The sequence below is a fragment of the Euprymna scolopes genome, chromosome 30 (assembly GCF_053919585.1).
Source record: "Euprymna scolopes isolate OS-2025 chromosome 30, ASM5391958v1, whole genome shotgun sequence".
Lineage (NCBI taxonomy): Eukaryota > Metazoa > Mollusca > Cephalopoda > Sepiida > Sepiolidae > Euprymna > Euprymna scolopes.
In genome coordinates, this window is record NC_136511.1 from 18,239,210 (window position 1) to 18,264,446 (window position 25,237).

At 29.9% G+C, this 25,237-nt stretch overlaps 1 protein-coding gene across 1 annotated transcript in view; it reads left to right on the forward strand.

The window, feature by feature from the left end:
- The window catches only part of LOC145254581 (sorting nexin-10-like), a 51,895-nt gene extending 49,084 nt beyond the window's left edge, over positions 1 to 2,811 (forward strand). The window contains exon 6 of the mRNA XM_080113189.1: positions 555 to 2,811. Coding sequence (XP_079969315.1) covers positions 555 to 666 — 112 coding nt within the window. The 3' untranslated portion in view covers positions 667 to 2,811. The remainder of the gene's footprint in view (positions 1 to 554) is intronic.
- Positions 2,812 to 25,237: the final 22,426 nt, after the last annotated feature.

Consider the following 25,237-nt stretch of genomic DNA (forward strand, 5'->3'; position numbering starts at 1 on the left):
ATCTCTGGCTCGATTAGCAAAGACCGTATCCATTCGGCTACCATTAACCATATGTGTGTGTGTGTGTGTGCGTGTGTGTGTGGTGTGTGTGTGTGTGTTTATATATTGGAGGTACAGAAATTCCAGCGAGAGAAAAAAAATGTATATTTAAATGTACGGAGTCACTAACAAATATAAAATAAAGAGAAATCTGTATTATATATGTACCCACGATGAAACAAAAATATAGAATTCCAAAAATCACGTAAATTGATCAAGTTTAGTTTTAAATAAGAACATCAAATTTCACGAGTATCCGAGGAGCAACTGTCTCGCCTACCATTTTGAAAATAATCTCAAGAAACAGAGGGAGATAACTTAACAATAATTCATATTTGCATTAGTTGCTTAAAAATGATTTTCTTTATAAAAATAAAGTTACTCGATCAATTGCTGTGATGTTTCTTTCTTCTTTTTTTTTTATAGGGGGTGGAATTCTGGACAAGAATAAAAAACGTGTTTATATTTTCTTAATTTTTACAACTGATTTTTTTTTCTTCTTTTTTATTTTTCAGAGAAGGTGACGACAACAACGATGACGAAATTGATTACAGTGAATTTAAAAAAGAACTTGAATACGCTTTAAAAGAATCCGGGAGCAGGCAAATAAATCTATATCAACACTGAAAATCCTTTTTAAACGGCAGCAATTGAAGAAAGCTGCTAGAGTCGAAGATCAGGGTAGAATTTTTTCTATTTCACCCGCCAGCTATTTGACCTTGTGCCAGACTTGATGAAACTGCATACGTATCCAAGTATTTATTATTCCAAAATCGGTGCGTGTGCACCTGTAACGATTTCGCCCCCAACCCCCACTTTCTGCAGCATATAAACAGCCACACCTTTCGGAAACATTTCATGTGACCGAAATAAGAATTTGGTTTTTATTTAGGATCCAACCTACTTAAAAATACCGAAAAATCTTTATGGTGTACGCAACCATCACAGAACGGGCATGTCACATTCCTAAAATCACATAAATTAATCAAGTAGTTTTATTTTTAACTAAGAAAAGTTACCAAATTTCCACTAATAACGATTACTATATTGTCCCATGTACACTATTCTCGAGTGGCCTCTGGGCTTTGATAAGTGGTGACTTCTTTGTAAAAAAAAATCATTTTTAAACGATTTTTTAATTTTTAATTTTTATTTTTTTTACAAAGGAGTCACCACTTATCAAGGTCCGGAGGCCACTCGAGGATAAGGATTAATAAGCGTACAGTGGTCAATGGGACAATGTCGTATTAATTGTTAGTAGTTGAAATTTGGTGAATTGGATTACTTATGGGGAACGGCTCATAAAGAATTTGTTTACGTTGGACTTGAATACGACAATATTACAATCAGCTTGAAAACAGGCAAAAGGAAAAGAATTCCACAGGTATGCAGTTCTAAGAAAGAAACTTTGTTCATGGAATCTATGATTAGGTTTAGGCACAGATAAAGAGTGAGAGAAATTATTGATCGTGTTTTCAGCTAGATGAGTGTTTCTCGTGAAATTTTGGCGAGGGGGAACCATAGATTGAAGCTCAGACGAGCATTTGCCATGAAAATAAAATTACAAGGCTGATATTGCAAGTTTGAGTCACTGAACTTATCTGCTCGTTTTTTTTTTTTTTTTGCAAGATAGCAATGCGAGACAGTCCCTTTTGTTTGGCTTGCTCATAAAAACTGATTTTCTTAGTTAAAAGAAAAACCTACTTGATCAAGTTATATGATTTTTGGAATATGATATTTTCGTTCTATAAAGATCTTTCTATTTTTTTCCTCCTTTCTAGATTGAATTCAAAATGAGAAACAAAATTATTTTTAGAAATGTTTTTTTTTTTTAAATTTGTAAAATCATCCACCCAATTTTATTTTGCAACAAGGTTAAAGAAAAGATATCAAGAAAATTTGAAAAAAAAAATTCATGCAAACTTTTTTTATCTGATTTTAAATGTTTGAATGGAGGGAAGGGGGGGTAGAATCTCTAAATTGAAATGGTCTGTTCAATAATTACTAGAGCTGTGACAACAGCATATTCTTTTGATTGTTTTAACTTGAGTATATATCCGACATAGTTGGACTCAGTTAATCAACCGATAACCACATCACTCTATATAAAAACATATACAGTATTAACTGATATATACTCGAGAGTCAAGACAACGAAAAGAATATGCTGTTGTCACAGCCCTAATAATTACATGCAAAAATGTCTATTTTAAAATTATTTTCCCTCCCAATATGAACTTTGACCCAACAACAATCAATTTTTTTTTTTGAAGGAGGAGGAGGAGCAATGGGAGGATGTAAAACTCTTTAATCAAACTGAATGCATTTCACAAACTTTGCCCCCCCCCCTCCAAAAAAAAACTCAAAGAATAAAAAATGTCTGACAATGGAAAAAAAAAAAAAAGTTTACAAATAAAATATTTGTTATATTGTTTTAAAAGACCCTCATCCTTTCGACCTCTTGTATTTCGAATACCACTTTCACAAAGTTTGACAACCGGCATTGGGGCTTTGCTCAAGCAATAACATCATGAACTCAAGTCGCTCCAACCAATTTTGTTGTTGTTTTTCAAAATGGCGGATAGTTCTGGATTGCAGACCACTCTTTATTTCAGTGTTTTCTTTTTCCTAGATGAGTTGCCCTGGCAAGGCTTAAAAGTCTAGTCTACTCTATTATCGATATGCAAAGGGAGAACAGATGGATTCATAAATTTCATGAATTTATAAATAAAATTGAAGATATTATAAAAATAAAAATAGACAAAAAAAATATCAAACACGGAACATAAATTGCATTCATTGTCTGCGTCATTTTTTTTTTTTTTGCCTGAATGTAATGCTTGATTTTGACATCAACCATAGTGTACACCATGTGATCTTGATCACTGTGATAATAAAATGATTTTCTTTTCAAACGACATCACAACTCAAGTTCAAAACAACTTATTTTTTATTTTGAGAGATCACAATGGTACTTGGTTTCTCTACCAAACGACACACTTGCAATAAGAAATATCTCTACCAGCCAATAATAAGCAGTTCCCCTGCGTAAGACCTGAAATCCCCCTCTGTCACTCAGAACAACCAACTTCCTCTACTTGTTTGGCTAGAGCATACATGTCAAATAAAGTATATATATATATATATATATATATATATATATATATATATATCCATGGGATTTATACTAAAAAAAAAATGAAGAAAAATAAAAAAAAGGATACAAAATAATTTTTTTTTTTTTAACAAGGGAGTCACCACTTATTAAGGCTCAAAGACCACTCGAGGATAAGGGTTAATGAATGTAAGGTGATACGTTAGTAATCATTAATGGTAGAATTTGGATTATTTAAGGGGACGGCTCAACAAGAACTTATTTACATTGGACTTGAAGGCTATTATATTATAATCGGCCAGGAAGCAGGCCAGTAGAACAGTGTTCTACAGGTTGGGCCGTTCTAAGAAAGAAGGTTTGTTCATGGAATCTGTGATTCGATTTAGACACAGATAGAGAAATTTTTGATAGTGGTTGCAGCTAGATGAGTTATTATTTTGTAAAAGTTTGGCAAAGGGGGGGACCATAGATTGAAACTCAGACAAGCACTTGCGATAAAAAAAAAACAATAGAGCAGAAATAGACTCGCAACATTTCTTCTGTAGGAAAGAGGTTGCAGAGAAGAGAAAAGGGCATCACCTATTAGGTTTTGAAGCCAGTTTTGAACTATGAAGGCAAGATAGGTCGCGCCAAGAGGCACTTGCCCAGCTGTGGCAACAGTGCACCATTTTAGGACGTACTTGGCTCTTATACAGATAGAGGATTGCATCGGCAGTAAGATATCTACTGGAGCGGTAGCGTGATCCAACCATTTTTTCAGCAATATTGGCAACAGATTTGATGTATGTGCTCTATTTTAGGTCAGGAGTGAAGGTCAGTCCCAGAAACTTTCCCAAGAGGAGAGCCATTCATTTCAATTGGGACCAGATGGGGGTCACAACGATTATGATGAAAAGAGAGAAGCTTGGTTTTCGATGCATTACAATTAACCAGTCACTTTTTCCTCTAGTTAACCACATTCTCCAGATCAGAAGAGAGAGAATCAGAAAAATCTTGGGTCATTGCTGGTCTTTGAAGTGTTGCCATAGATTGTAGTCTCGTCTGCATAAATGTCTAAGAATGATCTAAGAATGTGATTTGGGAGATCATTGATGAAGAACAAGAGAATTGGACTTCGGATGGAACCCTAAGAGATACCAGCATTGACACTTTGAGCTTCTGATTTCAGCCCATTAACGACTATTCTTATAAGCCTATCAGAGAGAAAGGATTAAATAACTGAGAGGAGATTTTCAACTATTCCATAGCTGAAAATCTTGTGAAGTAGACCTTTATGCTATACCCTATCAAAAGCCTTGGATATGTCAAGAGCTATTGATCTAGAAACGAAGTCCCTGTCGAGAATTTACTAATCCCGTGTAATAATACACTTAGCAAATCAGCTGTAAATCTCGCAGAATGGAAACCATATTGCATTTCACTGAGTAGGTTATTTCTGCTGAGGTGGTTGACCACATCTCTATCACAAATTTCAGCAACTTACTCATGAGTAGGGCTGTGACAACAGAATATTCTTTTCATTCTTTTTGACTCTCAAGTATATATCCGGCACAGTAAGACACAGACAATCAACCGAGAACCACATCAGTCTATATAAAAACATATAAGATATTAACGGATACGCACTCGAGAGTCAAAGCAATGAAAAGAATATGCTGTTGTCACAGCCCTACTTATGACACACTGGAGACCGATTGGTCTGTACCGAAAGGCAGATGACTGATCTCCAGAATTTTAAATATGGCGTAGATTGATGAAGTTTTCTAGGGAGAAAAATACAAAGAAATAAATAAAAAATACAAAATAAATAAATACAAAAAAATACATAAAAATAAATAAATAAATAAATAAAAATACGAAATAAACAAATAAATAAAAACAAAAAATAAATAAATATAATAAATAAGTAAAAATACAAATAAATAAATAAAAATACCAAAAAAAAATAAATAAATAAATAAATATAATAAATAAGTAAAAATACAAATAAATAAATAAAAATACCAAAAAAAAAAAATAAATAAATAAATATAATAAATAAGTAAAAATACAAATAAATAAATAAATAAAAATACTAAAAAAAAAATATAAATAAATAAGAAAAACTAGTGTTGAGACAATTAATTGGAATCGAGACTCTGAAAAATTGGAATTTTTGGATATCGAAAAAATTGGTGCCTATTTTCCGATGCCAAAACGATTCTTTTAATTGTCTTTTTTTATTTTATTTTGCTTAAAACAAAATCTTCCACTGCTGGTAATAATGATAAAATAGGTGTGTCAGAATTTTTGTAGGAATTTTTTACATGCCTAACACGAAACTGCGAATAAAATATAAAAAACTCGTAATTTCTCTTTTAAACGTGGGTTGTTTATTTTCTTTATGGATTATACTTCCAAAATAAACTATTAAAGTTGTATAAAAAGTAATAGAAATATTATTTTTTAATTTTTTAAAACACAGTAATGAAATTAATTGAATTTTACGAGTTCAGTATTTTTCAATTTTTAAACTTTAAAAAATCTATCCAAATTTTTCTATTGATTCTATTTTTACGATATTTTCAGGGTCAATGTGAAATTTTATGCTCTTTCCAATAATTTTTTTAAAATTCATTTTGAAATGTCTATTAAAAAGTAAATAATTAATTTACTCACCAAAGTTTTATATATCACAAATTGAAGATAAAAGATCAATAAATAATATATTCAAATTTAAAACAAAAAAAAAGAAGTGTTTTTTAGAAATTTACCTGTAAAGTCCGAAGTTTAAAACCTTTTTTTTTTAATCACGTTGTTTTTTTTTGTTGTTGTTTTTTTAAATGAAACCTTGGTCCTTGCTCCTTTAATTGAAAAAAAATTAGGGTTTGAATTACATTTTATTGAGTAGGTATAAGCCTGGAAAGACAGGGGGGTCGAATTATTCAATATTTTTCACAAAGTTTCTGACACACCTAGTGATAAAATAATAAATATTGATTTTAAATTACCAGTAAAACTTTTGGTTGGATCAACACTGAAAGAAGTCGCTGAGTTTACGTATCTGGGCAGCCACATAGTTTCCACAGAGAGAGATATCAGAATTCACATCTCAAAAGCATGGACCGCATTGGATGGGCTACAATCAGTATGGACTTCAGGACTGGCTGACAAACTGAAAAGGCAGTTCTTCAGGGCAGTGGTAGAGTCTGTCCTTGTTTACGGTGCTACAACCTGGACACTCACCAAAAGATTGGAGACACTACCATTTATGGTAGCACATCTAAGACAGTAAACGACCAAGTTCTCTCCAATTCTCTCTCCTCTGATCTTGAACACGTAGTACAATGGGGAAAGGAGTGGCTGGTTACTTTTAATGCATCTAAAACCAAGCTTCTCTCTTTACATCATCAACATTCTGAGCCACATCTGGCATCAATTGAAATGAATGGCTCTCGTCTTCAGGAGGCCTCAAGTTTTGACAAGCTTCTGGGCTTGACCTTTACTCCTGATCTTAAATGGAACACGTACATCAAATCTGTTGCCAAGGCTGCTGGAAAAATGGTGGGATCTTTCTATCGATCCGGTAAATATCTCACTGCTGATGCTATTCTCTATCTATATAAGAGCCAGGTACGTCCAAGGATGGAATACTGTTGCCACATCTGGGCAGGAGCTGCTAGAAAGGACTTGTCCTGCCTTGATAAAGTTCAAAATAGACTTCGTAGCCTCGTAGGAGATGTTCTTTTCTCCTCCTTGCAACCTCTATCTCACAGAAGAGATGTTGCGAGTTTGTGTCTGATGTATCGTTATTTTCATGGAAAGTGTTCGACTGAGCTTCAATCTATGGTCCGCCCTCGCCAAACTTTCACAAGAAACACTCGTCTAGCTGTAAACACTATCAATAATTCCCCCCACTCTTTATCTGTGCCTAAACCTAAACGTAGATTCCATGAATAAAGCTTCTTTCTTAGAACTGCATGCCTGTGGAATTGTCTTCCGTTTTCCTGCTTTCCGGCTGACTACAATATGGTTGTGTTCAAGTCTAACGTAAATAAGTTCTTGATGAGCCGCTCCATATAAGTTATCAAATTTACCAAATTCTCATTACTAATGATTACTATATTGTCCAATTTCTACTGTACACTCTTTAACCCTTATCCTTGAGTGGCCTCTTGGCCTTGATAATGTGGTGATGCCTATGTAAAAAAAAAAAAAAAAAAAGAAAACTAGATGGCACATACACCCGTATGCTAAGAACAATATTAAATATATCTTGTCTAAATCATCCCACGAAGCAGCAACTTTATGGCAACCTATCTGCCATATCTAATACCATCAGAGAAAGACGCCTATGATTTGCCGGTCATTGTCTGAGGAGCAAGCATGAATTGGTGAGTGATGTATTGCTATGGACTCCACGTCACGGACGCGCAAGCAGAGGACGACCTAGATCCACGTACATCCAACAAATAGCACACGACGCCAACTGTGAACCTGAAGATCTGAGGCAACTGATGGAAGACAGGAAATTCTGAAGAGGAAGAGTCACATTGGTTCGGGCAAGGAACCCGTCATGATGATGATGATGATGATGATGAAAACTAAAATTGATAGACTATCATCCACAAGTGTATTTTTACATTTGAGCAAATATCTGTACATTTAACACGTTTTTATGGTAACCGAAAAAAATAATTTCTTTATAATTAAATATTTAGAGATTTATAAAGAATCGGAACTGGAAAAAATATTGGAATCACTATCTCTAACCCAAAATATTCTGAGATTTGCCGCCAAAGGATTTCATCTGGGATTTAGATCCCTGGAAAAAGGAGTTCTTTCTTTTGCCGTGACTTGATTGAGATGAATGGGCTTCATGGTGCTTAAATTCTCTCTGTATTAAAAAAAAAAAAAAAAAAAAAAAAAATCCCTCTGTATTAAAAACAAAAAATAAAGAAAAATCTGTGTGATGTACGTAATCATGACAGAAAATATCGTAAACCAAAAATCATGTAAATTGATCCAAAAGTTTTATTTTTAAATAAGAAAATCAAATCAAGTGAACAGCGATGATATCACAATGACATCTTCAAAACAAGGGAGATAACTCCATATAATTCAAACTTGCATGATTTTAGAAAGCCGTTCTTAACATAGGGATATTGAAAAAACTCAAATTCACTTTAAAATGATTTTCTTTATAAAAATAAAACTTGATCAATTTACGTGATTTTTGGAATATGATATTTTCATTTCGTCACGGGTATGTACATCATACAAATTTTTCTATATTTTGCTTTTTTTTTTTTACATAGGAGGAATTCTGGACTAGTATTATCACTAAAAAAGAAATCGTCCCCCTGTAGTTTTTTTTTTTTTTTTTAAATGAATCATAAAAAGTCATTTATTAAAGTTTGCACATGATTGATTTTTTACTTACGTCAAGTAAGGGTTGTTGATCCCTCGATTCGGGTTGAAATTTTCTAATGAAATTTTCTAATGAAATTTTCTAATGAAGTGTCGAACATATCTGAAAAAAATTTTAAAAAATTTCCAAATGGAAAAATTTTTTTATTTATAAAAACTTAATTAGTCACCCCTCCCCCCTCTTCTTTGGGTCATTAATCAAATTTTTGTTCTGTACCATCCCTATCTGGAAATAAATAATATAAATCTTCCCTATTTGTTTAAATGTATGTTTGTATGTCTGCCTAAAACTTTTGACAGAGGAGACAAATTTTCACGAGATCGGTATCGTTTTGAATGTCGACCCTTCAGACGACAAATATTGAAAAATTGACTAAAAACATTAATTATTTCACCCTTAATTGGGTACTTTTATACAAGGAGGGGTCACTTTTTTTCTCCGATATTTTCGAAAGTCATCCCCTCTTTTCGATTGACTAGTCTTAATTTAAACATTCGTCACTTCCGGTTTGGCAATGGGCACAACAGCAAAGACGTCATGTATTTTTTCACATTCTTTGCCTCCTTCGCAGTACAGGTTCGAGCCTGCCTGCCTACCACTTTTTTTTTTTTTTTTTTTTTGCTCAACACACCCCTCCAAACAACGGGGCAATGCCGGACACCTAGGTTAGTTAAGAAAAAAGTTATTATTTGTCCTATGTTCCTTGCGATGTACTATGTCTATTTTTTAAATCAAGAAATTTCTTCTTTACTCTTGATGTGCTTAACATAGCTATACCTTTACCTGTATAAAATAGCGTCATCACGGAGATGATCATCAGGTCAAATTGATCATCTCTAACTAGCATGATCTGTAGAAATTCCATGGAATGAGGAATATATTTCCTTGAATATACTGACATGCTGAAGTTTAAATTTAACACAAACCGACATCTCACTCATCTCCCCAAAACATGACCCCAACTAGTAGCCCCTTAGGCCCACAATTTGGGGTGAACGTTAGTAAACAAAAAAAATATATATACACAGTCATTTTGAGTTATTTCCCCTTTCATCATAAGATTATTGGGTATTTGTACAGTTTAATCAAGACATTAAAAAATGAAAATATCAAAAAAATGTTATATTGTATATATCCGTTTTGGACTGAAGTTCTTTGAAAAAAAATTTAATTTAATTTGATCGAGTAGTTTTTTTGTTTGTTTTTTTTACAGTGAAAAAACAATTTGTCATGATACCGATCAAAAGGTAGCCATGTTTTGATTTTTAGGAAGAAAAGCTTTTATTTAACATGAGGAGGGGGGGATGTCAGAGTTATCTCCCCGTGGCGTGTTCTAAAAATCCCAACATTGCTATCTTGAGTGCGCTGTCATAAAAAACATGTTTTTCCGCTGTAAAAAAAACAAAAAAACTACGCAATCAAATTAAGTGAAATTTTTTTTTCAGAGAACTTCATTCCATAACGGATATGTACAATATAACTTTTTTTCAATATTTTAATTTTTTAATGTCTTGATTAAACTGTACAAGTACCGATTATTCAACTATTCTAAAATATTGGCGATAAAAGTGATTCCTCCTTATAGAAAACTGTCCAGTTGTGGGTGAAGGAATTAATGTTTTTAGCCAATTTTTCAATATTTGTCATCCAAAGGGTCAAGCTTTAAAATGATACTGATCTCATGAAAATCTGTCGCCTCTGTCAAAAGTTTTAGGCAAACATACATACCTACATACATACATTTAAACAGACAGGTAAGATTTGTATCACATATGACTATTTCATTTAATCACATAAATTAATTTACGAAAACATAATTTTATGCCTAAATTTTTCAGTATTTATCCAAGGGGGAGAGACTCGTGGTAGATGCCCCAGTCAGCCAACGAATATCAAAACACTGTTATATATATATATATACTGGGAGAACTGCCGACTGTCAACATGACGGTTCTAGGTTCAATCCTTGGCTTGGGAGAGATGCTAGTCTAGCGGCACTGATGAGTTGTGATACAACGAAACAGGACTGTATGTCGATGACTACAAATATATTTTAAGCCCCCCCTGTTTGGGTAGAGCACTGTTGTAAATAATCTCACCTGCTACTTAATTGGCTGAAAAATGCGAAGCTCGTTGTTTGTTTACAAACAGGCGGTTTGAGCACTGAAAAAGTGGTGGTGGATGCCTATTTAAATAGACATTCCGACGAGTTATTTGCGGGCGTCCATTCCGTGGTCGAGTGGGATAACTGCCGACTGTAAACACGACGGTTCTAGGTTCAATCCTTGGCTTGGGAGAGATGCTAGTCTAGCAGCACTGATGATACAACGAAACAGGACTGTATGTCGATGACTACAAATATATATATATATATTCAGTTTCCTTTTTATATATACCAATCCTTATTTAAGAAGCTCAATGTAATCACAGAGCATAGAATGAATGACAAAAATTTCGTATAAATAGAGTGGACACGTAAACATGCAATAGATTATAATCAATAATGTTATTTAGCAAACATGGATATATTATTAAATATATAAATAATAATAAATTAAATTACTAAATAGAACATTTCTGGCAGAATATACCAAAATTAATGTAATTTTTTAATACAAATATGTGGGTTTTAGTGACTTTATTTCTAAATTCAAAATGGCGTAATGTAAGCAAACTATAAGATATTTGCAACTTCTCTTCCAATTTTGCAGATTTTTTAAATCATGTCCAAATGCATTTTATTACCTTTTAGTGGATTGACTGTTACTATTTCTTCTTCTGATGAGTTGAGTGCCAAAATAGATTCACTGATTGATACAATAATTAAGTGATTGATTGTGTGCTACGAAACAGATACTCTAAAGAATTGTAAGTGTAAACTGTATTAATGGAATCAACTGTAAGATGGTCAACATCGTGAAATTTGGAATATAGACTTTTGTCATTTATTCATTATATATATATATATATGTGTATTCAATTTGTCTTTACATAAGCAGTAATGTGTTGCTACGCAGTCATGAGCATGTTTCAGACTTCTAGTGTTTAGTAACTAGAGATCTCTTCAGACAACATACGCTTATTTACGAAAGCGGAATTCAAAAATTCCGCTTTCGTAAATAAGTGTTTGTTAAATATATAAATATATAACAAATAAAAGGTACTTGTGCACTTATGCTACCATGCTGAAATAATAATATTATTTAGAAACCCATTCTTAACATGGGGAAGGAAGGGTGTTTTTTATTAACTATTCTGTACTTTCACCTAACAATTAAATAAAGAAAAATATTGTGAAACTTAAATTTATTTTCAACTCATTATCAAGACCATTTTTTCGAATCTGTAAAACAAACCCGTTTTTTTTTTACTGAGGATATCTAAATAATAATAATAATAATAATTAGGCGGTTCGATAAAGAATTTAATTGTGAAGCATTTTGTAAATTTTTACCTTGTTTCGACCTTAACATTTTTCTTTAAAATGACTACCTTTATTTAAAGATTTCCGAGTATGCTGAAAACGAATATCGCCTTTAAATTTTCCGCAAATAAGCAGCTTTCTGGATATTAAGCAATGCCATTTCTTACGTTATTGCTGGTGGCCATCTTGGTATGCCCGTTTATGCATAGTTTCTCGGGGTTGAGCTTATGCGTACCAAGATGGCCACCAGTGATAACATAAGAAATGACATTGCTTAATATCCGGAAAACTACTTATTTACAGAAAATTTAAATGCAATATTAGTTTTCAGCATACCTTAAAACCTATAAAAGTAATCATTCTAAATGTTAAGGTGGAAACAAGGTAAAAAAATTACCGTTTTATTTCTTTGTTTACATAGTTGAATTTTCAGTAAAACAACAGAATAGAAATGACAAAAATTACCATCAACTGGTGAATATATAGTTGTTGCTTATCAGGATTCCTGGTATCCTGGTACTGTGAAAGCTACATTGAGGATTCATGTAGAGTACGATTTATGGTTGCATCTCAGAAAATAGGGGTATATTTTGGGCCAGATAAAGAGGATTTACAAAATTGAAAATTGGACGGGTCCCAAAATGTATAAGTTCTGGTTGACTATGGGAATTTCCATCTTTTACAGAAATCCAAAATCTATATGAAAAATTTTCTTTGATTTATTTCTGAAATTAATTCATATCTACTCATTTTTTTTTTCTGTGAGGAGAGTAGTAAATACCGGCCATAAATGCTCTTTAGGCATTCAATGGCTACACCCAGATTAAGCTCTTCTCTGGTGAGGAGGCAGGAAAAATGTCTATTTTCAATAAAGCTATATTTAAATACCACTATATTACTTAGTTTTGTTCATAAATAGATACCATGAACCAGTTTAAAAAAAATTGAAATTTGTACATCTGAATTTATAATTCATGGCTTACGGTAAAGAGATACATCAGATTTGACTGCATAACCAGAAAGAGCACACAATTTTACCTAAGACTGGTAACTTTCATGAGAATAGCTTAAAAAAATAGATAAATGGTGGCGAAATTACCGAATTCCTTGAAATGTTGAGGTCCATAATTTAGTCCACTTTTTCTAAAGAAAATGTCCACGGAAAAGTCTAAATTTTGGCACTTAAAATTCTCATAACTTTTGTACTACTGATTGTATTTGCATAATTCAAACGGTTTTAAGCATCTTTTATGTAGCGTTTTTCGTGCAACTTGATAAAATAACAATTATCTAAAAAGAAAAAATCAACTTGTAATGCTAATATTTTATCCCATTTCCACAACTAACTCGTGATATGTTGTTGTCTCAGTGACTATCGTACATTCATTAACCCTTATTCTCGGGTTGCTTTCGGGCCTTGATAAGTGGTTACACCAATGTCTAAAAAAAAAAAAATAAATAAAAAAAGGTTATCCATTACACAATAGATCATTGTGGATACACCTGAAAAAAGTTATAGGATACATTGCCTGAAACGTAAAAATAACACTCAAGATGAGAATGTAATGTTATAGGCAGGCGTGCTCATTTCGTTCTTCCTCTCGTCTGTCGACCCCATCGAAATGCCAAACAAATAAAAGAAATACTTTGAACTCACTGTTCTTTTTTGAGAGACACTTTTATTTCCTTTCTGTGCTTTTTATTATACGCAACAAATTTTGACCGAGCTGTCACCGGCTAGCGGGGATTCGTTTTTGCCTCCTTTCTCTCTGCTGTTTATCCGTCATGTCTCTCCCAATCCACTCTCTCTGTTTTACTCCTCCTGCTGCTATCCCCACATGACGTCACCAGTCCTGCTACCTCCAACTGTTCCTCTCTCTATTTCACTGTAGTGACTGCTGTTTATGCAACATCGCAGCACACTATGGTACAAGACCAACAGTTTGAAGGATTCACATAATACAGATAAGCAACTTGTGGAGTTAAAAACTTTGAGGAATGCTATCGAAAATAAAGGTCTGAGAGTAAATGTTACCAAGACCAAATTGATGATCGGTGGTTTGTAGAAAATTCAATCTTTTGTTGTGTTTGCAAGCGTTGCGCACACTGAGAATGTAACCTTCAAGAGGATATCATTTTTACAATTGATTTTTACAAATAATTTAACCACTACGTTACGGGTCCTTCCAGACGGAAAAAAACAATTGCAAATTACTTAGGACTTGTATCCAATCATAGTTTATAGAACAAGAGCATGTTACTCTTGTGAAACAATCCCGACTTCAACAAGATACATCTGAAGAAGGTCGGAGATTACATTTTCAAATCACTATTTTTATCATTCGCAAATAAAAAATTTTAAAAATCTCAATTTAAATGTATTTCTCTAGCCCAAATATAACCCATACATAACAAATATAAGTAGGCTCCTTCAGTCTTGGACAGACTATGGAAGGGTTGCTTGTACATGAAATTTTTGTGGCAGGAAATCTCCAACCACACCTCTCCTGAGATGACAATAAAAACGAGTTTAGAAAAGTTTCTTTAAAGTAGGAATATTTTATTATAAACTGTCACGACTCTTGTTTATACATAGGATGTTCATTGCCCCTAAAGAGTAAAATAGGACACTATAGTTTGTTCCAATGCTTGCGCATTTGTGCGTCTTTATAATAATGGTATATTTTTGTTAGTAAAAATATGCATACTTATTCAGAACATTTAAACTTTATTTAAAACTAACAAGACCCGTGTACGACCTCGCCCGTTTAAAAGTTTGTACAAAGCAAGAATAGATTTGATAGAAAAAAATTCATCCTCTTGAAAAAAGATTTCTTATTAATATCTATTAATATTTCTTTTCAGTATCGTATGACACTGAGAATTGAACCTTCAGAACATCACTTTTACAATTGATTTTTACAAGTACTCTAACCATTGCACAACGGGTTCTTCCAGACTGAAAAAAACAAAAAAAAAACAATTGCGAATTACTTAGACAAAACACATTTACCTTTTCCTTTCGGTGGAATGACGACAGACGAAGACAAAAATTTACAAATAGATAATTCTTTATTCATACCAGCTGGATGATTGATGATTGTCAGGGATTCAAGCTTTTTCGATTACATTGTCCTATCTCCCACCCTCTCGCCTTCAAGAGGACGTCAGCTCCCAGTGTATCTTTCTTGCACTTGGTTCACAGGGTATATTTGCCATTGCAATTATTTTTCATAAGTCGTGTTTTTTTCTATAATTACTGGAATTATGGAGATCTTCCTAAGCTTCCGGTTTCTTTTCATGTCGTACATAATGTAGTATTGGGAATCCCAGCTTAATTGCTATATAAGTAGTTTTAGAAATAGAAAGTTATGTAAGTATATTTTTCATTTCCCATCAGCGAGTTGGCAGGGTCACAAAAGGTTAGGTTTGACAGGTATGAACCTAGAGAGAATGCACCGGAAATTAGGGGTGACATGGGAATTGTGGTTGTAGGCTTCTGGTTGACGACCACATGGGCAGAGAGTTGGTTTTGTGCAGCAGAGAATGCAGACGGGAAATCTCGGATCTCCGACAATCAGGGTTTGAGATAATAGGCTTGCCTTGAAATAAAAGATTGAAGCTTCAAATCCATCTTGTTGTTTATCGATGCATCTGTCTGCAGTAACCACTCCCCACGAGATGGAGGCCAGTGCCCAAGAAGGCATTATCCGCTGGCCCAAGGCAACCAGGTATGTACGCATTATACATCGCAAATACACGTCTCAAAGATTTTCAAGGCAACCAGGTATGGACGCATTATGTTATTTGCACGTACATGTCTCGAGACCTTCCAAGGCAAGAAACGGTGTGAGGATAAGAACACACACACACACATATAACAGGTATATAATAAGTGATAAATAGAAGGACACAAAAGCTATTCATTTAACAATAAGATCTCGTTATCTTTTCAATTACTAGGTACGGGCAAAATGAATGCCGATGCTCAAACTGTATAAATATTTTGACCTCTCCCTTTACTTAAAAATTCACCAAAAATCAGGAAATTAACGAATTTTAATGAAATTTTCAGTATTCATCAAATAATGATCGCGGAATATAATGAACTAATTATTTTTATTTAAATCTTAGTGGAAATGCATTATTTTGTTTAATCAAAAAATACTTTTACTAAAGTTATAATTTTCAGTAGTAAATAAAAAACGCAAGAATTTATTTTTGCTTTTTTTATATAAATAAAGCATCGTAATTTGTAACAATAAAAAATAAATAATTTTTACAGGAACATTACAAAAAAAGCCCCTAAAATCCGTATTAATGAATTCGATATAACTCAAAGAAAAATGAATTTCTCGAACTACCGATATTACCATTGAATTAAGCATTGTTTATTTAATAGTGTCACACAAAAAAAATTATAATAGCAAAAATATTTCTACCTTTTTTTTTAAATTACAGATTTCGCATCATTTTTAATTATTTTCTTACTCGCAAAAATGTGAAACTTTCGGCGTAACATAATTTTTATATAATCTGGAACAATAATTTAAAAAAAAAAAATTTTAAAACAGGAACATAAAAAATAATTTAAATTAAAAATGATAAAAATTGATACAAACATTCAGAATAGGAATGTATGGATGCACGTCTGGGAAAAGGAAGAAATCTGACACCCCTACCTCCTTTTACTATCATGACCTCATTTTGAAACAGCGTTTCGATTGGCTGAAATTTTGGGCCTACTTATAATCATTTACATTTTACATTTTTTTAGTTTGTTGCATTTTTGGCGAACGGTAAATTACTTGCTTTTTGAGGGCTAATTAAGTTTTTTTTGCATAAACAAGGTGCTTTCTTTGTTTTTATTATTTAATTCAATATCTTAGGACTTTACTTTACTAATTATCTTTGAAATAGACCCAGAAACCTAATATTTATCTTTGAAAGGATTTTTACAATGAATTTATTTAACTTCAAAATTTAGCTGAATTGGTTAGCTCGCCGTGAAAACATTTTTCATAACTTTTTTTTTGTCACGTGTATAAATATTTTTTTCCTTTAGGAAATTAAGTTTAGTCCTTCATCTTTCAAATACAATTAAAAAAAAAAGTAGTCGGAAACCTACAAAAAAATTATGATAAATCGGCTTTCAAAACTAGGTCCCCCTATTTTTGCCCGTACCTAATATTTGCAAAACAACCCCATGAATTCTGCAAAAGTACCCAAACAATTCTGTTCGTATTGTTTAAAATTTTTTAAATTATAAAACGTTCTATTTCTATATGTTTACAACGTAAATAAAAATTGTTTCGCTTTTTTCTTTTTTAAATCTGTTTATATATTTTTTTTTTGTCCAGCGTTTTTTTATATCACTAAAATAGAATTTGAATTCAAAATATTATTAAAAAAAATATTGCAATTAAACAACGGAGTAAACAAATATCACTAAAATTGAATTTAAATTAATATTATTGCCTTTTAGTGATACATTTTCAATAAAGAAAAAGATTAATATTAAAATAGGTCAATATTAAAAGAAATTTAGAATATTGTTTAAAATAAAAGAAAAAAATTCTGTTTATATTGTTTAATTTTGAAAACTGAACGATATGGTCACTGTTTCCATGGATACAAAATGGTGAATCAAGATTTGTGTCCCTTTTGTTTTTGGTTTGGGTTGTTTTGAGTTCGAGATTAATCGCCACCTAAACTCCAATCCTGCCTGATATGAAAAGAAACTGGAATCTTAGAGAGATATCAATCATACCAGTTAATATAGGTGCGGCAGGGCTTATGAAGAAGAACCTAAAGTCCTACCTAACTAATATTCCTGGTGAACCAAGTGCAAAAGAGATCCAGATAATTGCACTTAAGGGAACAACGCGGATACTAAAAAGAGCTCTCAGTTGGTTTTAATAAAATGTAGGGCAATGTTGGCTGCCTCATACTCAGCATTACAATCTTCAAAGCAAGAAAATTTAAATAAAAAAAAGAAAAAAAAAGAAGAAAACACTACTGAAGGCAGTGAAATGGTGCAAAATAGTCCAAGGGTCCCGGGGTTCATACCATGCAAACGGTAAATTTGCGACGGGTTTGATTATCAAATTCGTGTTCAGCGACCTTGAATAGCCTAAAAAAAACAAAACAAATTAGAGTGGTCGGTGTTCTGTTGTAGCGTAAGGTAATATTTTAAGTTTATTTAATGACTTTTAACATAGGGGATCACTTTTCAATTATAACGTTCTATTAAATTGATACCCCACTTTACGGTCGTTCTTCTTATAAATGTTAAGTCATTAGATAAACTTAAAAAAAAAAGAAATCCTGCTCATATGAAAGTTAAGTCTGTTATCGATGATAATCCGCAGAAATAAATAAAAAAAAAAAACGTAAAAAGGAATTATTTTTACTGCAGGGGAGGAAATTCACTCAGATCCGCTGGACATGTTTTTCCAATGTATTATTTAATGAATTTCAGTGGTCGTCGCCATTCTTAACATGAGGAAAGGAGAAGGTTGTAACAATTTGTGTTTATTTTTTTGTAATAAGGCTCGTCCGGCCAGTTCCAGTTATTCCCATCATCTGCCGGGTACACCCGAGTAACTTTGTGGAAATCGCGGGTTCATAAACGCAGAAACATCGTAATATTTAACAACACAAAACATAAAACCATTTTTTATGCTTATACACATTTTTTTTTTTTTATACACATTTTTTTTTTTGCTTATGCACATTTTTTTTTTTTTATACACATTTTTTTTTTTGCTTATGCACATTTTTTTTTTTTGCTTATGCACATTTTTTTTTTTTTGCTTATGCACATTTTTTTTTTTTTGCTTATGCACATTTTTTTTTTTTTGCTTATGCACATTTTTTTTTGCTTATGCACATTTTTTTTTTTTTTGCTTATGCACATTTTTTTTTTTTATACACATTTTTTTTTTTGCTTATGCACATTTTTTTTTTTTATACACATTTTTTTTTTTGCTTATGCACATTTTTTTTTTTTGCTTATGCACATTTTTTTTTTTTGCTTATGCACATTTTTTTTTTTTTGCTTATGCACATTTTTTTTTTTTGCTTATGCACATTTTTTTTTTTTTTGCTTATGCACATTTTTTTTTTGCTTATGCACATTTTTTTTTGCTTATGAACATTTTTTTTTTGCTTATGCACATTTTTTTTTTCTTATGCACATTTTTTTTTTTGCTTATGCACATTTTTTTTTGCTTATGCACATTTTTTTTTTGCTTATGCACATTTTTTTTTTGCTTATACACATTTTTTTTTTTGCTTATGCACATTTTTTTTTTTGCTTATACACATTTTTTTTTTGCTTATGCACATTTTTTTTTGCTTATGCACATTTTTTTTTTCTTATACACATTTTTTCTTTTTTGCTTATGCACATTTTTTTTTTGCTTATACACATTTTTTTTGCTTATACACATTTTTTTTTGCTTATACACATTTTTTTTGCTTATACACATTTTTTTTATTTTGCTTATGCACATTTTTTATTTTGCTTATACACATTTTTTTTGCATATACACATTTTTTAATGCTTATACACATTTTTTTAGGCTTATACACATTTTTTTATGCTTATACACATTTTTTTTACTTATACACATTTTTTTATGCTTATACACATTTTTTTATGCTTATGAACATTTTTTTAATGCTTATACACATTTTTTTTTGCTTATACACATTTTTTTTTGCTTATACACATTTTTTTTGCTTATACACATTTTTTTTTGCTTATGCACATTTTTTTTGCTTATACACATTTTTTTGCTTATACACATTTTTTTTTGCTTATACACATTTTTTTATGCTTATACACATTTTTTTTTGCTTATACACATTTTTTTATGCTTATACACATTTTTTAATGCTTATACACATTTTTTTATGCTTATTCACATTTTTTTTATGCTTATACACATTTTATTTGCTCATACACATTTTTTTATGCTCATACACATTTTTTTATGCTTATACACATTTTTTATGCTTATACACATTTTTTTTGCTTATACACATTTTTTTTGCTTATACACATTTTTTTTTGCTTATACATTTTTTTGCTTATACACATTTTTTTTTTGCTTATACATTTTTTTGCTTATACACATCTTTTTTGCTTATACACATTTTTTTTGCTTATACACATTTTTTTTTGCTTATACACATTTTTTTATGCTTATACAGATTTTTTTTTGCTTATGCACATTTTTTTTGCTTATACACATTTTTTTTGCATATACACATTTTTTTATGCTTATACACATTTTTTTTGCTTATACACATTTTTTTTGCTTATACATTTTTTTGCTTATACACATTTTTTATGCTTATACACATTTTTTTTTGCTTATACACATTTTTTTTGCTTATACACATTTTTTTGCTTATACACATTTTTTTTTGCTTATACACATTCCTTTTACTTATACACATTTTTTTGCGCTTATATACATTTTTTTTGCTTATACACATTTTTTGCTCATACACATTTTTTTTTGCTTATACACATTTTTTATGCTTATACCCTTTTTTTTTACTTATACACATTTTTTTTGCGCTTATATACATTTTTTTTTGCTCAAACACATTTTTTGCTTATACACATTTTTTTTGCTTATACACATTTTTTATGCTTATACACATTTTTTTTGCTTATACACATTTTTTTTGCTTATACATTTTTTTGCTTATACACATTTTTTATGCTTATACACATTTTTTTTGCTTATACACATTTTTTATGCTTATACACATTTTTTTTGCTTATACATATTTTTTATGCTTATACAGATTTTTTTGCTTATACACATTTTTTTTGCTTATACACATTTTTTTGCGCTTATATACATTTTTTTATGCTTATACACATTTTTTTGCTCATACACATTTTTTTTGCTTATACACATTTTTTATGCTTATACACATTTTTTTTTGCTTATACACATTTTTTTTGCTCATACACATTTTTTTTGCTTATACACATTTTTTTGCTTATACACATTTTTTTGCTTATACACATTTTTTGTTGCTTATACACATTTTTTTTTGCTCATACACATTTTTTTTGCTTATACACATTTTTTATGCTTATACACTTTTTTTTGCTTATACACATTTTTTTTTGCTTATACACATTTTTTCTTTGCTTATACACATTTTTTTTGCTCATACACATTTTTTTTTTTGCTCATACAAATTTTTTTTTGCTTATACACATTTTTTTTTGCTTATGCACATTTTTTTTTGCTTATACACATTTTTTTTTGCTTATACACATTTTTTTTGCTTATACACATTCTTTTTGCTTATACACATTTTTTTTTGCTTATACACATTTTTTTATGCTTATACACATTTTTTTTTGCTAATACACATTTTTTATGCTTATACACATTTTTTTATGCTTATACACATTTTTTAATGCTTATACACATTTTTTTATGCTTATTCACATTTTTATTATGCTTATACACATTTTATTTGCTCATACACATTTTTTTATGCTCATACACATTTTTTTATGCTTATACACATTTTTTATGCTTATACACATTTTTTTTGCTTATACACATTTTTTTTGCTTATACACATTTTTTTTTGCTTATACATTTTTTTGCTTATACACATTTTTTTTTGCTTATACACATCTTTTTTGCTTATACACATTTTTTTTGCTTATACACATTTTTTTTTGCTTATACACATTTTTTTATGCTTATACAGATTTTTTTTTGCATATACACATTTTTTTATGCTTATACACATTTTTTTTGCTTATACACATTTTTTTTTGCTTATACATTTTTTTGCTTATACACATTTTTTATGCTTATACACATTTTTTTTTGCTTATACAAATTTTTTTTGCTTATACACATTTTTTTGCTTATACACATTTTTTTTTGCTTATACACATTCTTTTTGCTTATACACATTTTTTTTGCGCTTATATACATTTTTTTTTGCTTATACACATTTTTTTGCTCATACACATTTTTTTTTGCTTATACACATTTTTTATGCTTATACCCTTTTTTTTTACTTATACACATTTTTTTGCGCTTATATACATTTTTTTTTGCTCAAACACTTTTTTTTGCTTATACACATTTTTTTGCTTATACACATTTTTTATGCTTATACACATTTTTTTTGCTTATACACATTTTTTTTTGCTTATAGATTTTTTTGCTTATACACATTTTTTATGCTTATACACATTTTTTTTGCTTATACACATTTTTTTTTGCTTATACACATTTTTTTTGCTTATACACATTTTTTATGCTTATACAGATTTTTTTGCTTATACACATTTTTTTTTGCTTATACACATTTTTTTTGCGCTTATATACATTTTTTTATGCTTATACACATTTTTTTGCTCATACACATTTTTTTTGCTTATACACATTTTTTATGCTTATACCCTTTTTTTTTACTTATACACATTTTTTCTTTGCTTATACACATTTTTTTATGCTTATACAATTTATTTTTCTTATACACATTTTTTTTTGCTTATACACATTTTTTTTTGCTCATACACATTTTTTTTGCTTATACACATTTTTTTGCTTATACACATTTTTTTGCTTATACACATTTTTTTTGCTCATACACATTTTTTTTGCTTATACACATTTTTTATGCTTATACACTTTTTTTTGCTTATACACATTTTTTCTTTGCTTATACACATTTTTTTTGCTCATACACATTTTTTTTTGCTCATACAAATTTTTTTTTGCTTATACACATTTTTTTTTGCTTATGCACATTTTTTTTTGCTTATACACATTTTTTTTTGCTTATACACATTTTTTTTGCTTATACACATTCTTTTTGCTTATACACATTTTTTTTTGCTTATACACATTTTTTTATGCTTATACACATTTTTTTTTGCTAATACACATTTTTTATGCTTATACACATTTTTTTATGCTTATACACATTTTTTAATGCTTATACACATTTTTTTATGCTTATTCACATTTTTTTTTATGCTTATACACATTTTATTTGCTCATACACATTTTTTTATGCTCATACACATTTTTTTATGCTTATACACATTTTTTATGCTTATACACATTTTTTTTGCTTATACACATTTTTTTTGCTTATACACATTTTTTTTTGCTTATACATTTTTTTGCTTATACACATTTTTTTTTGCTTATACATTTTTTTGCTTATACACATCTTTTTTGCTTATACACATTTTTTTTGCTTATACACATTTTTTTTTGCTTATACACATTTTTTTATGCTTATACAGATTTTTTTTTGCTTATACACATTTTTTTTGCTTATACACATTTTTTTTGCATATACACATTTTTTTATGCTTATACACATTTTTTTTGCTTATACACATTTTTTTTTGCTTATACATTTTTTTGCTTATACACATTTTTTATGCTTATACACATTTTTTTTTGCTTATACAAATTTTTTTTGCTTATACACATTTTTTTGCTTATACACATTTTTTTTTGCTTATACACATTCTTTTTGCTTATACACATTTTTTTTGCGCTTATATACATTTTTTTTTGCTTATACACATTTTTTTGCTCATACACATTTTTTTTTGCTTATACACATTTTTTATGCTTATACCCTTTTTTTTTACTTATACACATTTTTTTGCGCTTATATACATTTTTTTTTGCTCAAACACATTTTTTTTTGCTTATACACATTTTTTTGCTTATACACATTTTTTATGCTTATACACATTTTTTTTGCTTATACACATTTTTTTTTGCTTATACATTTTTTTGCTTATACACATTTTTTATGCTTATACACATTTTTTTTGCTTATACACATTTTTTTTTGCTTATACACATTTTTTTTGCTTATACACATTTTTTATGCTTATACAGATTTTTTTGCTTATACACATTTTTTTTTGCTTATACACATTTTTTTTGCGCTTATATACATTTTTTTATGCTTATACACATTTTTTTGCTCATACACATTTTTTTTTGCTTATACACATTTTTTATGCTTATACCCTTTTTTTTACTTATACACATTTTTTCTTTGCTTATACACATTTTTTTATGCTTATACAATTTATTTTGCTTATACACATTTTTTTTTGCTTATACACATTTTTTTTTGCTCATACACATTTTTTTTGCTTATACACATTTTTTTGCTTATACACATTTTTTTTGCTCATACACATTTTTTTTGCTTATACACATTTATGCTTATACACTTTTTTTTGCTTATACACATTTTTTTTTGCTTATACACATTTTTTCTTTGCTTATACACATTTTTTTTGCTCATACACATTTTTTTTTTTTGCTCATACAAATTTTTTTTTGCTTATACACATTTTTTTTTTGCTTATGCACATTTTTTTTTGCTTATACACATTTTTTTTTGCTTATACACATTTTTTTTGCTTATACACATTCTTTTTGCTTATACACATTTTTTTTTGCTTATACACATTTTTTCTTGCTAATGCACATTTTTTTATGCTTATACACATTTTTAATGCTTATACACATTTTTATGCTTATACACATTTTTAATGCTTATACACATTTTTTTGCTCATACACATTTTTTTTTGCTTATACACATTTTTTTATGCTTATACACATTTTTTATGCTTATACACATTTTTTTTTTGCTTATACACATTTATTTATGCTTATACACATTTTTTATGCTTATACACATTTTGTTTTTGCTTATACACATTTTTTTTTTTTGCTTATACACATTTTTTTTATGCTTATACACATTTTCTTTTTTGCTTATACACATTTTCTTTTTTGCTTATACACATGTTGTTTTTTTTTTTCTGAGATTCTTCTCTGGTCGCGATCTTTAATCATTACCCCCATATTCTGCACAAATACAGTTTTTCAACCCGATCGCATAACATAAACAAGCGTATAGCACACGTATGAAGTGGTACCCTTTCTCTGTAACTTTTTTATTTTCATTTTTTTTTCAGCAGATTATTATCGAATTGTCACTAATCCACCAGATTATCAAAAAAATAAAAAAGCTCAATATTTAATATTTTTTAAGGGGTGCCTTGTTTTTAATACAACGTTTGTCACTGGAACATTTTGGTTTATTTTTTATTTTGAATTGATTATCGAGTCTTCGGTTATATTGAAGATACGTCTTCCTTTGTTTGCAAAGCTATCTGGCTGACATATTTTTAG